Source organism: Callorhinchus milii, unplaced genomic scaffold (assembly GCF_018977255.1).
Source record: "Callorhinchus milii isolate IMCB2004 unplaced genomic scaffold, IMCB_Cmil_1.0 Scaffold1, whole genome shotgun sequence".
Classification (NCBI taxonomy): domain Eukaryota; kingdom Metazoa; phylum Chordata; class Chondrichthyes; order Chimaeriformes; family Callorhinchidae; genus Callorhinchus; species Callorhinchus milii.
Genome location: NW_024704742.1, coordinates 91147505 through 91162721, shown reverse-complemented (window position 1 = coordinate 91162721; position 15217 = coordinate 91147505). Strand labels below are relative to the sequence as shown.

Below are 15217 nucleotides of genomic sequence, written 5' to 3'. Positions count from 1 at the left end.
TTTTAGTCCTGATAAGATGCTATATCAAACATATTTGTGAGCTTTACTAGATGTCCTGATTCTGTCTGACTTCATTAACAACATTATGGAAATCATCTCGGAGACCACTGTATTAGCAATATAGTTGTCAATCATCAGCTAAATCCAGTGTAATCTGTAAAAAGTGTATGCAGCTTTAATGTACTAGTCAGAATAAGATGAAACGTTGCTTCCAATGATAGTATGGTTCTATTGTATCTGAGCAAAGCCACTTGCATTAAAACCGTAGCTTAGGCCATCTGGGTGACATTATTTCTTCTTCTTCAAAGAGTAATGCTATTGTAACAATGGTCAGGCCATTTTATACATTGCTAAGTGTTCAATAATGATCTCTTGACAATTTCTAATCTAATATCTTGAGTTTGTGCTTTTTATCTAAAGATGAGTAACTTCCAGCAGATTGTTTCATTTTGATTTTCCTCAAATCAGAAGTGCTTCAAATTCAACCTTGTTTCTATTGTATTCCTCTTTCAAATGATTATCTTATCCACTTGGATTATATATAAATTTTGATACTAATTTTTTAATTTTGATGTTGATGATGTTAAAAGACCCACTTCACTGTATTTTGTGAGGTCCTGATGTACAAGAGGTCCAGAGCATTGTGCCAGCTCTAGTATATAGAGCCAGAGTCAGACAACCTGTTTATTGATGCAGGACAAAATGTTCATAATTTCAATATTTGTTACCATAAAGGAATTAAATATGTTTCTGGAAATTAAAGGCATTTAGGGGTACTAAATGATCCAATGGATATGTCGATGGAAATTAGAAAATTTGGATTAAAAGGCTAGATAGATTGTTTGACTCCTGGTTGAAACAGTTACAATGGTACATAATTAGCAGGCTTCAGCAGGAGGTTGTGGCTGCACTTTGAGCTAACTAATAGGTTGCTTCCATGGGTAGTCTGTGATTATCCAATGGGACAGCTTTTAATCCACGTTTTAGCCTAGTGTTAGATCAGTTCATAGTGAAAGTATCTGCAAAGCTACTGCTTTGTGTAGTGTGTGCCCTTTTGTTTATATCTTACCATCCTAAGGAATGTCTGGACGTATACAAATTCTGTTTGTGGAATACTGACCTATGGCATGTAAAGGAATAATGGTAATTATTGGGCAAACGTGCTGTAGTCACCATCAACCAAACAAAGATCTTCACTTTTAACCTTGCTTTCCATCCATATGGTTTATTTGTGCAGGGGGATAGATGCTAAAGAGCACTCAGATAGAATTGCGTGGTGGGCGCTCCGTTTTGTGTCCACCCTGCGATTCTCAAGGGCTTTGAGACTTTTGTTTAATGTGAAAGATGTTTTATAAATGTAAATTGTTAAGGCCAACATTATATATGCAATGTGGGAGGGTGAACACATCTTTCAAGAGTATTTGCCGGTATAATTCTCAGTTAACCAGCATCTGTACTAGAACTGATGTGTAATAATAACCCTTGCATTTGATATAGCGCTTTATCACGTCTTCAAGCCGTCTCAAAGTGCTTCCCAGAATATACTGTAAAGTGAATTGACTATATATTTTGTGGTTGAAAGCGGCAGCCAATTGCACCCACCAGTGTCCCACAAACAGTTGTGGATTGAGTGACCAAATCATTTTTTTAATAATTATTTTAAGGGCTTATCACCACCTGAAAAGTGAAACGCCAATCGACTAACAACCAGGTTTCTAGTTGCTGCCAGGTAAACAGAGGTGTGTGGACTAAAAATACTTGCCCAACGATTCACCCTGACCGGAAATAGAAACCGGTCCTCTCGCTTGCGAGGCGAGTGTTCTAACCTCTAAACTAGAAGACTCCACGAGTCCAGTATCCCCACAGTTTTGCTTCTTGAGAGGAAAAAATGGAGAAATATAAAGCCATTGATTGCAAAATGATCTAACTACATAATCTTCAAGACATCACCACATCTTTTTCTTTACACATAAAGCTGCTTTCTGATGTAATTAGAGTATATATTTTAATATGTATTGGTATTTTCTTAGAGCTACAAGTAGTATCTGAGGAAATTTAGCTTGAAGAGTTTTGCATTCAGCAGTTGTGCACAAATAAATGCTTAAGATATCTGGCTTCAGAGGGCAAACCAAATGATATTTTAGACATTGACTTCACAATATCATGTGAGGTTTTGATGAAAATGGCCATTTGCTCCATTTGAGCTCATTATCATCTACTGAAGCATTTGTTCCTCCCCTCTGAGTCTAGTTTAAACGATTCCCAATTGCTGCACTTGTGCTTTGTGCCAACAGTTAGCTCTCATTCTAGTAATAGGCAGGCCATCCTAGAAGTGACATTTATAGGACTTCCTTCTACTTGAAAAAAGCCGCTGTGATATAACAAATTGAATTCCCTCCTGCACACATTATTTACATACATCTTTTGAAGTCCATTACTACTGCAGCACTGAGAGACTATCAGACATCAAGTCCTGGATGAGTGACCACTTCATTCATCTAAATTTTGACAAAATTAAAGTCATCCTTCTTGGCTCCCACAGTCCCTACTTACCTTTGCTCTGATTATATCAACCTTCCTAGCTTCTCACTCCAGTGAACAGAACCAATGTGAAATATTGGCATTTTGTTTGACCTTCAGCTCTCTTTAAGCCTTTCCCCCGGTCGTTAACATTTCCTTCAACTCAGTAATATTGCCTGCCCCTGTTGCTAGCTCACTCCCAATACAGCTGAAACTTCATCCACACCTTTGTCACCTTTTGATCTGATTTCTCCAATGCCTTTCTCTCTGGCCTTCCTGAGGCAACTCACCACAAGGTACATGTCATGCAACACTCCAAAGTCAGTGTTGTCTCCTGTACCAGGGAGGTGGTTGCCTTATCCAAGCTCCTTGCATCCATGTCAAACTACAATCACACACTAATCCCAGATTGACTTTAAGAGCGTCATTCTAACTTTCAAATGTCTCAGTGCCCTGATCCTTTACCTGCTCCATGTTACTCACTCCTTCCACACCAGATGGGTGAACCTTCAGCCTTTCTTGCCCCCGTTTCTGGATCTATCAGCCTAAATCCCTCTGCCCTGCACTCCTCTCTGGTCTGCTCTAAAAAAAATTATCTCTTTGACTGTGACTCCAGGCATTTCCTCCTCCTCTTCCCCCACTCCCCCCCAACACATACATTTGTAGCTTATCCAGGCCCACTCATTCCATCTCTCTGAAGTACTTTTGGGATGTCTAATTGCATGAAAAGTGCTATAAAGTGCAAGTTGTTTTTGTGCGCCTGGATAATATTGGAATTAAACCAGAAACCTATCACCTTTGCACCTGATAACTTATAATAATCCCTTCAAAACCTACTACTAATAATAATTTGGTCACTCAATCCACGACTGTTTGTGGGACACTGCTTTGCGCAATCGGCTGCCGTGTTTCATCCACAAAATATACAGTCAATTCACTTTACAGTTTATTCTGTGAAGCGCTTTGAGGCGTCTACAAAACGTGATAAGACGCTATATCAAATGCAAGGATTATTATTATTTATTATAAATCTATTTTACTCCAAGATTTCATCTCATTATTTGGCTCTCTTACCTTGCCTACAGTAGAGTGTTCCTCGGTGTCTTGACGTATCTGCTTCTCGTTTACGCAACAATTACATGCTCCCAGAGTGACCTATGTTAATTTGTCTCCCTGGCTTCCTTCCCCTTCTATACTTTAAACTATCCAGATTGCATCCACTGCTGACCTCTTGGTGCAGGTGGAGTTAGGTTGTTACCTTAGAGTTATTGCTGGGCTTCCATTAGCTGTAGATCCCATTGTATTCAGTGGTTGATGATCAGTGGGATAAAAATCACTTCACGTTATAAATCAAAGCCCTGGAGTACACAATTCTAATTATTATCTACTTTGAGACAGCTCTACTTTGAGACACGTGATCAAGTGCTATATCAAAAATGCAAGGATTATTATTATTGCTTATAGTTGTGGTGATAAAATATTTGACTGTAATTTTAAATATAAGATTAGTTTGCTGAAAAATTACTAGTCCTATAAAATGTTCTGCTTCAGTAAAAGGTAACAGTATTCACTTTTTTGTTAAATCCATTAATGGAAAAGAACATAATTCTGGATGTTTTAAAAGCTCAAGATTTTTTTTCTTGTATTCAGCTAAAAAAAATTTCATTTAAATATGCTTTATTTAGCTACTGTCACTGGCATTTTGCTATATTAGAACTTAGTGCTACTTGTGATTTCAAGTCCATATGAGAAGAAAATATAACTGATATGTTTATGATCCCCACATTCCCATTCACCACTAGCAGGTAGTTAAACTTTTTGTTCTGCGTGAGCAGTCAGAGGGCAGGCAGACACGGTGCACCTTGACCACCTATTATGAAGCTCTTTGCTGCAATGTCATGTGAAAGCGAGTTAATTGGGTGAAGCTGTAGAGCATGTTAGGGGCATGGTAAAGGGTTGCTAACTGACAGTTGAGTGTCAGTGAGAGCCAGTCAAGTGTGGCTGAGGAGACAGAGGCCTGTCACAAAGTTCATGTGGACTACAGCACTGTAAGATAGCTGAAATGTGGTTCAATTTCAGAATCTAGCCTTATTACATGCAGACACCTCAGCTTTCACACTGTACGTGTCAACTCGTGTTGCTTTTCTTTTTTTGCTCAGTGTTTCTGCATTCAAATCATTTGACAAAGCATTTCCGTGTTGAGTATGACAGAGGTATAAAGATCACATGGTATTCAGAAGTAATATGGATGCAGGTTTTGCTTGGAAAATGAACAATTTTCACTTATTCTGTTTCTACTTTTGTTTTTTTAGCTCTTAAGTTTCTGGGAAATCAATGGGAATCCCTGTCTTTCAAGGTGCCATTGGTACTGGATATTTCCAGTGACTGAACGATATTATTATGGTAATAAAGCTTCTTGCACATTATAAGTAGCTTTATTACTGTCACATCCGTCTCGGACTAAAATAAACTCACAAACAAAAGTAAAAAATAAAACATTTTAATTATTTATAATTGTCCTGTCATTTTTAATTTTAAATCTATTTTCTGTTTCTTAATCTCGCTTTTTTTATTTTAATTTTACTAATTTTCAACCTTATTTCCACCCTGTTTTTCTAACTATCCCTGCGTTTAACTTTACCATTGCTGTTTCCTCATGTATTTATGTCCATTGTGGAATGTGGGAGTGATTTTTTTTATTATTGACTGGCTACCATTGTCAATCTTTAGTTTGAAGAAAAAGTGAAAAGTCATGAGTGGGCGAGCCTGAATGTGTAAAAGTAAACTTAGCAACCTAACTGAAGTGTATCTTAGCAACTCTCTAAGAGTTAAACTGCAAAGCCAATGGCTATTTCCTACAATATTTGAGTCATTTTTCTCCACCGCTTTTACATTGCATGTTAGCTATGGAAAGATGATTCAAAATGTAGTGTTCGTGACTTCCAGTTTTTGATTGCCGCTGACATTTGCTTTTATTCCATTTCTCAGTTGAGAAATAATAATAAAATGCCGATAAGAAACAGCCTTCAAGATTGTATTTTATCCCAGTTTTTTTTAAGCAAATTTGGAAGTGAATCCTGCAATTTGTTACAACAAGGAAGCTGTTATTAGTGCTGTGGTTTACAATTTGCAAATTTGGGAATACTACAATACATTTTCAGCCCCAGTGAGTTGAAGTTAAGTATTTTCCCAGAAATTGAATTCTTCAATTGCACAAACCAGTATTTATGTTTGCACAAGAAAGACCTGATTGATGGCAAAGCTTTATGATGTTTGCATGTCAGCAGAATAATTAATTACACTATGGAGGTTGGTAAATTTAACAACCTTTGGCAACAAGCACATTATACAGTAATTCCATTGTACGTCCTGACAAGGGGAGAATAACCTTCTATATGTCTGGGATATAATGTGATCCTGCATATAAATGCTGTGTTTAGAAAAATTAAAGCTAACCATTATATAACAAGAGGATACGGTTAAAAACATGCCCCTAAAACCTGTCCTTAAATGACAGGTTTGGGACTGAACAGCTCCTGACATCTGTTTCTCTTTCAGCCTTGGACAACTTTGTTGTTAATTTAGTGAGAAACTTTTTATTCATTCATAGTTGCTCGAATGGCTTTTTAACTAATTTTTTGCTTTCACATTTTGGCCAGTATCTGGCAAAGAAGTGCATAATCAGCGCTCTCTGATCCAGGCTCTGAGAGAGACACCAGCCTCCTGGAGGGATCTTCAGCTCCATACCTGTCATTTAGAATATGTTCCAGTTGATTAAGTGTTCATTAATTATTGGCGGCAATAATTACAGAATGGGGTGCATTTAAGAATACCATAATTTTGACCACCAAAATATATTTTGAATCTGAAGGAATTTCCTCAAACCTATTTTGAGCAGAAGCTTGTTATTTGTAGGAGACTTTATTTAAAAAAAAGGCACGTGCAGCTTTAACATTTTGATTGAATTGATTTTGGTGATTTGGAGATTTGCTACAAGCTATAATAAGCAGCATATTGAAAAAATTGTGAAGAGGGCATTTTAAAAGGAGATTTATAAATCTAATAATGTTTTAATGACCTATAAAGCAATGTGTTCAAGTCAGTATTTCACAAAACCTGATGTAATGAGAACTCTTGTTTAATAAAGAAGCAGCAGTAAAGCTAAAGTGGGTAGCGGTTTAGTATATTGCAGTATTTCACTTTGAGGTATTTTGAGCAGTATCAGCAAAGAAGACGCAATATTTGGAGTTTGCTAGTTAAACTTTGTGTCTGAATTTTGATTTATTTCGGTCATTCTTTCACATGTGCATTTGCTACTAAAAAAACTGATTTGAACATATGATAAAACAGTACAATACTTTGAGACGATGTGATAAGGCGCTATATCAAATGCAAGGATTCTTATTATTATAATTTACATTTATATAGTGCCTATCGCGTTAGGAGGTTGTCTCAAAGCGCTTCACACTCCATTTTTAACAAATGTAAAAATATGTTCTTCATCCAAATGTCAACAATCTGATCAACTGAAATACTCTCTTTACATCTTAGTAAAGTAGGAATAAATCTTGCTAAGTAAGCGTTGCAAGTTTCTGCTGATTGCTTTTGAGGATTGTGTGTGTGAGGGTGGGCGAGGGGTTCAGTTCAACACCTGCATGTCGCTCTCGTTTATTGCATCAGAGAAGCCATAAAGATAGGGAACTTCAGGAATGGAAATGTTATGCTAATACATTTCGTGGATCCGTTTTCCAACAATTAGTCTTGGACTAAGTAGCTTGTCCTTAGAGTTGGTTGGTGCTTTTGTTTATATCCTTTTGGGAATACCTGAATTGAATTACCTTTCAGTCACTTCAATGTACAACAACAAAATTATATTTGTATAGCGCCCGGACATCGGGAGGATGTCCCATTGTGTTTCGGACCCAAGCTGGCGGTCGGGATTGGGGAGGGTGGAGGGCAGGAAGGGAAGCAGGGTGATCAAAAGCATGGTCGAAGAGGAGGGTCTTGAGGTGGGTCTTGAAGGAAGCAAGGGAGGGGGCAAGACGGAGGGACTGCGTGATGGAGTTCCAGAGGGTGGGAGCAGAGTGGCGCAAGGCTGCCCGCCAATGGTGGGGCAGGCAAGTCGGGGGACATGCAAGCAAAAAATTATAACCTTTGTTCTCAAGCTAATTTCTACCCCTGGCTTAGTCAGATTTGGTGACCAGCTCATTTTAATACTGTATTGTTCTTAATCTCACCTCATGCTGCATAATCCAGCATTAAAAGCAGTATTGTTAGGATAAATTTTGTTTGAGAAATAGGTAGTATTCCAGATGTATAGCATTGGATTCATTATTTTTGTGGGCACAGAAAATGGCAAAGAACTTACATGAACAAAAATTAAATGTTGCTGAATGTCATCATTGTTGATTTAAGTATAATATCAATCTTTATTTAATCTACTTGAATTTATAGACATTAAAGATACATTTGCAATAATATATGTTAAAATGAGTGCAAATTCTCAAAAACTAAGAATTTTAACAAAATTAAAATACTCTAGGTTCAATGAATCACTTGTAAATTCTTCCACCAAATAACTTGGAAAATAGTTTATTTTCAACATTGACACTATTTTCTATTCAGAATTCATAGCATACGATAATCTCATCATATCACAGGTCATAAGAGTCAAGTGTGCATTTGAGGGCTTTTAAAAATGTGGTCAAAATTCTCAAATTTGGAGAACAGAGACAGTTGGGAAGAAAGTAGGGGAAGTAATTTCTTCTATCTGAGATGGTTCCAAAAGGAAACTGGAGCTGAGCCAGTCGAGAATGCGTGAGATGGTAACTCTTAAACACTAGAGGATTGAACGTGGATGCTTACTGTGTCTCTTAGGGGGCTTTCTATTCTTTTTCACCTCTCTATTCCAAGGTAAATTCTATCAGTCTTGTCATTTACATTTTATCGTCTAAATTGAGAGTTATTTGGCTATACTGAAAGCTGTTCTGTTAGGCGTGCCATTAGTGCATTTAAAGTGGTGAACATGCAGTTTTCACAAGCAGAGAGAGGTTAGACCAATGAATCTGGCATTCAGTCAGATCTGCAAATGAAGTTATGTAGTTTGGCTTCAACCTCATTCCTCTCTTACCGTCCAATACACACATGCACACTTCTAATGAGGAGACTGACTTGGCAATCTGTGACATAAAAAGTTTAAAATATATTGTTAACTATCTAGGGCTCACTTATCTTGATGACTGGCATTCAAAAACATTGTTGTGTCTGACAATGGAAATGTTTGTGGAAAGTAAAAGACGGCTGATCTGAATAATTACTGCCAGCAAATGTAGACAGTACAGTCTGTAGAAATCCTTATGGCTTCTCTGTTTTCCATGTCTGGATCCCAAAGGAATAGAAAGGATCGCATTGCATATGATTATGAAGAATTCTGCTGAGTTGAATTATCAAATGTTTTAGGTTTAAACATCTGTGTGGATTTATCATAGTGGAGTGAGTTAGATAAGTCTATTTTTTAATAAACTTCTCAAGATGGCCTATGTAGCGTGCTGTGAAGGTATGAGAGGTGCTTTATAATATTTTACTATAACAGTAACATATTCTTAAACAGAATATATCTGTAAGAGATTTGACTACAATATACAGTATGTTAGCATTAAATAAAATGGATAGTAATTCTCTAGTGACATGAATTGTATGTAATTAAGCAATGCTTCCTCACTGGCACTGCAATTCTAATAGTATTTCTTCATAAGGAATCTGGATGGGTATTTCTTGAGTAACTGTGCAAACATCACACATATCACGTCGACCTGCGGGAATTCTGCGGTGAAAATAGATTTCGTAGGAATGGAATTCCCATGGGTCAGAGTGTCACACTTCTATCTTCCCTATTAAGAAATCAAGTTAGAAATTGCCATATATTAGACCTCATTAGTTCACAGAGCAACAACATTTCCTGCTGTGTTGTGCTATTTGACGTGAAGATGTTTGTGTGGAAAAAGTTACATCAACAAAAAAAGTGGAAAGTGGTTTAGAGTTTAACAATATTGAGTGTTGCAGTAAGACTTCTCATCATAGCAGCACAAAGCAGCATATTCTAAAATTATTGTTCTATTTAAATTAAATCAACAATTGACCTACATGCCAATAAGGAATTTAAAAAAATGCTTTTCTTGGAATAAGTTTCTCCTGATATTTATTTGAGAAGCTGTGTTCACTTGTGGAAAACTAGTTACTGTTCAATACATGTTAATGGTGTCTTCAAATTCACTCATTCATATGTTGTAATCAAAAGATGGTAGAGTTAGAAACTTGGATTACAATGCAGAAGGAGGCCATTCAGCCCATCGAGGCTGCACTAGTTTACACAGCAAAGAGAGTGCTTCAATTCCAATGCCCCACCTTTTCCCCATGCTCCTTCAAGCCTCTCTCTTTCATGCCTGTCTACTTCCCTCATGAAAGCTGCGATGGACTTAGCCTCCACTACCCTCCTCGGCAGAGTATTCCACATCCCAACAACTCTGGGTGAAAAAAATCCTCCTAATTTTCCTATTGCTGTTCTTGTGGCTATTGGCAACTGTGTATCCTAGATACTGGCTCCCCTATCAATGGAAATAACGTCTCCCTATTTACCCTAACAAAACCCCTCATAATTTTGTATACCTCTATCAAGGCAACCCATTTCACTCCTGGCTTCTCCTCCCACACTTTATTTCCAGTCATAATTCCTCTAGCTTTTCCTCCCTTCCTTCACTCCCCCTCCCCTTCTCTTACTATCACCATAAATAACATCTGCTGCCTCATTATCAAAGATCTTTCTATCCATGGCATTTTGGTTGAGCTCATCGAACTCCTCACTCACACGAACCCGACTGACCCTTGCTTTCCTCTCCTCCCTTAACAAACTCCCTTAACATGTCACGTCCCTCATCTACATCTTGTCATTACATAAGGTCTCAATTTCAGTTTGCAATCTCAGACCACTTCCTTCCTTACCTTTACATCCTAAATCCCCTCCCCATGTCAATCCTTCATCATGCAAGTTGTTGTGGAGAAAACTCTCAAATTCCCACTCAATCTCTGAACTTCGCTCCTGTTGGCCCTCCACCCGCCCTAACTGCGATGGTGCTATTGAGCCGCCCATTGGTTGAGCAGCTCAATAGCAGCTGCAACACCAGCACCCCACCTCGCCCCCTCCCATCCAGCCATTCATACCATGGCCAAAACTACTTTCCTTCACCTCCACTACATTGCGTACCACTGGCACTATCTTACACCCAATGATACTTATTCAAGTTATTGTTACCTCCCTCCCACTTAGACTTTTAATGCATTTCTTTCTGGTCTCTAGCTCCACCATGCAGAAGCTCTATTTTAAACTTCGCTACCCGTATCTTACACCAGACTCCATACACCCATTACTCCAGTCCTCCCTTGATTTCAAAAGCCCTCGCACTCACCTACAAATCCCTCTATGCCCTAGCACCTCCTCTCTATGATCTTCTCTTACCTTCTCCTCCACTCGTCCACTATGCTTTCTGCGTATCCCCTGCACTCTCTATGCCACCATCGGGGGCTGAGCCTTCGTTTCCCCAGTCCTGCAATGAAGTGTTAGCCTAGATTAGGGAAGTTCAAAGTCCCGACATGGGGCTTGAACCCAACCTTCTGATTCAGAGATGAGATTGTTGCCATCTGAGCCAGGCTGACACCTGATCATGGAGAGCAGAAAAACACTCACTGTCAAATTTGAAATTCATGTGATATTTATATGACTGAATGAGCCAGAAACTTTCTCAATGGCGATACCTGAAAAGCAGGGTTTGTATTGTTGAACGTACGTTTTGTGACCTTCGAATCCCAGAGATCCCAGAATACCGTATTTTTTAGTAAACAAAGAACTCAAACAAAATTTTCTCTTCCCCCTTCTCTCCCTCCTCCCTTATGACCCGCTTGTTTGTCAAGAATTCAAAAAACAGAAGTTTACATTATTGAGAAGCATAACATTAAGTAAGACTTAATATATTGCAGTGATGATAGTAACCGGTTCTAAATTTAATAATGTAGAAATTATTGCCTTGTATACATGCTGAACATCACACCCTGCTTTGGACTTGCCGAAAGTAGAGTTCAGCATGTACATGTTGGAAAATAAACTTTCACACCAGGTCATGTTCCCATTTGCGTCAATTGAATGTAAAATTGTATTTATAAACAGTTTTCCAGATTCTTGCCTTTCAGAATTAAATTCTGATTGTTCTTTTCTGTTTCTCCCTCCATTCCCATCACGCAGCTTGCCAGAGATGTATTGGAAAAGCCATTCACGCCCCTGTCTCAAATGGACTTGCAACCTGAGAAGAGTGTCAACCAAGACTTTGCACCCTTGCATCCAGAAACTGATGTCTCCTACAGCTTTCTGAGGGATCCTCCAGGGAACAGGCGAACCCGTTCTCATTCCTCATCCTACTCATTTCATACTATTTCGGACATTGGGTCCTTAAGACCAGCACAAAATACGCCCTATAATGCATTTAGATAACAGATCCAAGCTATTTTGATGTACATATATGAATTAAGAAAACAACTCTTTCGGTTGCAGTTTGTGTCTCTTAAAATGATGGCAATTGTAAACAATCTTATATTTATGTATTTCAATGTTTCCACACCATTGCTGTTCAAAACCCTTTTTGTATAGCTGAGCAGTTTATTTGTTAAGTATAGCTTTTATTTATAATGTGTGATTTTCATTTTATATTGAATAACTATATTTTAAAATGCAAAAGAGTGACACATTTTAAGTAATTTTCCACCGGCTTAAAAGAAATCAATAAGCCATTTTAGTCTCTATCTATCAAAGTTTTTTTTCATACATGTCAGTTTTAAGGTGGGATGCAGCACTTTAATAGGATCGCTAAAGCTATTTGAAATGTATGCCAATGATTCCTGTCATTTCATGGCAGCCTTGCCATGGTTCACTGAGCCCCCTCTTCTCTCTTGTCAACTGAACTGAAGACAAGCATTTAGTTGCAAACTTTAAACAGGTTGTGCAGAGCAGAAATGATGTGACTGGTTCTTCTCTGCACAATAATGTCACTCCTGGTCAATGTGAGAAGGTCAGATTGCCTCTCACTGAGTTACATGATGATAGCGTTGCCCATCTGAACATACTGAGTTAACTGTTGGTCTCTGGTCCCTGCAGACCCTCAACCTCATTCTTTTTATCAGTTATTGTCTGATAAGGAAGGTAAAACACCTGTACTGAGAAGACTGGAGGTGACATGTTTATGGACTGCGCAGTGTTGGTTCCTGAAAGAATGTCACTACAGCAACTAATTCATTTAGCTCTCACAGACCTTAGTGAAATAATTGCTTCTTTGGCCTTCATGGCCCAAAAAAGTTGTTTAGCAGCTAGGAGCTGTAGTGGTTACGTTAATCAGAATGGTTCTGGGTTGCATTCCTGGTTCTGAATTTTGGCAGTTCTAAAGCGGCGCAGTCAGTTCATGAGTTTCTTATCACTTTATCCAGCGGGACTCACAGCAAGCATGCTACATGTGTGCAGACGTCCGCCGCCCTCCCAGCTAAAGGAAAATTGCTGAAGCATGAGGTTATGATTGGAAGATGGGAGAGAACCGAGAGGTGGGGAGGATTAAATCAGGTAAAAATAAAAACAAGATTCTTGCTTTGTTGGAATCCCATGGTTGACTACCTCTTCCCTTTGCCTCCCTCTGCCCCCTGAAAAAAAATTGCACTGAATTAGAAATTTAGCTGTTGCCCTGCATTTTCTGCTTTGTAGCACACAAAAGCAAAAAAACGCACGTCAGGCCGGCATGTCAGGGAGTTGACATGAAGCCCCTGTGACATTTCAGCTCGAAAGAGCAAGTGTCTCGCAACCAACTGGTCAAATATCAAATAATAGGTCAAGCAGGAAGGAACTGAGTGCTAACCACTAGGCGGTTTCTGGCAACTTATTTGACAAGCTTTTAGGAGGCTGCAATTTATGAAGTGATGTTCAGTTGGGCAAACGAATACAGTCCCTTGTTTAATAGCTTCAAAGGATACGCTATTGACATTGGTTAAAAGTCTTTAACCCCTTAAGTGTCAGCATTAGGATCGCCATGGTTTGATCAAAAAATTCCAGTTCAGTTAAAGTAAACATTTCGACCAACTTGAATTTGTTTTTACTTGGTATTTTGGGTGTTTCTGTACCGCAAAAAAGATTTGTTTACATAGCTATTCTTCTTGTTCAGATAATATAAAACAGTGTATTTTAAATTGTGGGAAAATAGACTGCTAAATATTTCTCTCTGAAGAAAAGACCCTTCATTTGTCAAACTCTAAGACTATTCCCCAGAAAAAGAGATTTTAATTTCTAATTGGTTTACATGAGTCCTTCAACACTGCACCGACCAGTGAGATTTCTGTTGTCATTTCTTTGTCATGTACAATTTGCCAGGCGAGAAAATGAACCGAACACAAAATAGCAATAAAAGAGATTTGGAATCACATGGGCTTGGGAGAAACATTAAAGTGAACTATTTTATAATAAAATTATTCTGAAATCAATCTCACAATTTTGTATAGCTCTTGCAATTTCTGTATATACTGATGACTTCCAGGATTCACAGTTCCCGGAGCAGTGGACTACCGAAAACCAGTGTGTTACATGATGTGACAAGTCACTCTTGAGAACCTCCCTGAACTGTTAAGAAATATTGACGTAAACCTCCCAGCCCCCACGAGAGTGTCAGGGAATTGTTCTTGTTATATTGCCAGGAAACAATGAACATATCTCTTCCTGTAGATTAATTTGTTTGTTAGGTGTGCCAGAGCGCAGAAGCCCATATCCACCGCTACGCTGGGAATCAGCACCTCCCAGCTGCCCACCAGAAATTAAAACAATTCTGTTCTAGTGGCTCCAGCCATAAATAACAGGGATTCTCAAAACAGCTACCATGTGATCCTCAGTCTAGTAACAAGGAAAGAGAAATGGTATGTGTGCACAGGGGAGTACTTTGTCCTTATGGCACATATGTGCAACAGGCAAGAGATAGAAAGTGCAAGTGTAGATACACTGAATTAGACGTAAGTACATCCAAAATGTCTACATTTGGCAGCATTTGATGAATTAACAATGCAATTGTGTAATCAATCTAGTTAGTTAAAACTAATAAAATATTTTTATAATAAGTGAAATTGTGTATTCAGGTCTACTTATTGACCCTTAAACAATGGACATTTTACAACATATAAAACTGTTTATGGATTTCTAATTAAAAACCAAATTTACCCTCAGGGTGCTCATTACGTGATCACTATACTTTTACGAGATGTGTTTAAAGCCCTGCTCCCCAACCAATGATGGCTTTGCCTTTCTCTACAAAAACGCATAACTTTAAGTGTCAGTTATTGTTATTAACTAATTTGTTTTTTGAAAAAAAAGTTATATTATTTTATGAGTATTTTTCATTTATTGAATATTAACATTTGTAACTGTGAATGAGTGTTTTTTTTCTGATTTAGGTGTTGTTTATCTTGTACTCATCAGTAGGATAGTATGTTGGAAATCTTGACAATATGCACTGTATACTTTGGTGGTACTAATACTGTAGGATAGATAGCAAGAAACTTGCATACCTCTGACAAAGCGGATGTTCATTACTTGTGGAGTCCTATAGCGTCTTGGTTAGATTTACTAGCA

General features: G+C 38.2%; 1 protein-coding gene across 1 annotated transcript in view; it reads left to right on the top strand.

Annotated features, from left to right (window-relative positions):
* The window catches only part of LOC103178075 (coiled-coil domain-containing protein 171), a 151852-nt gene extending 137765 nt beyond the window's left edge, over nucleotides 1-14087 (top strand). The window contains exon 25 of the mRNA XM_007892585.2: nucleotides 11813-14087. Coding sequence (XP_007890776.2) covers nucleotides 11813-12058 — 246 coding nt within the window. The 3' untranslated portion in view covers nucleotides 12059-14087. The remainder of the gene's footprint in view (nucleotides 1-11812) is intronic.
* The last annotated feature ends 1130 nt before the right edge of the window (nucleotides 14088-15217 follow it).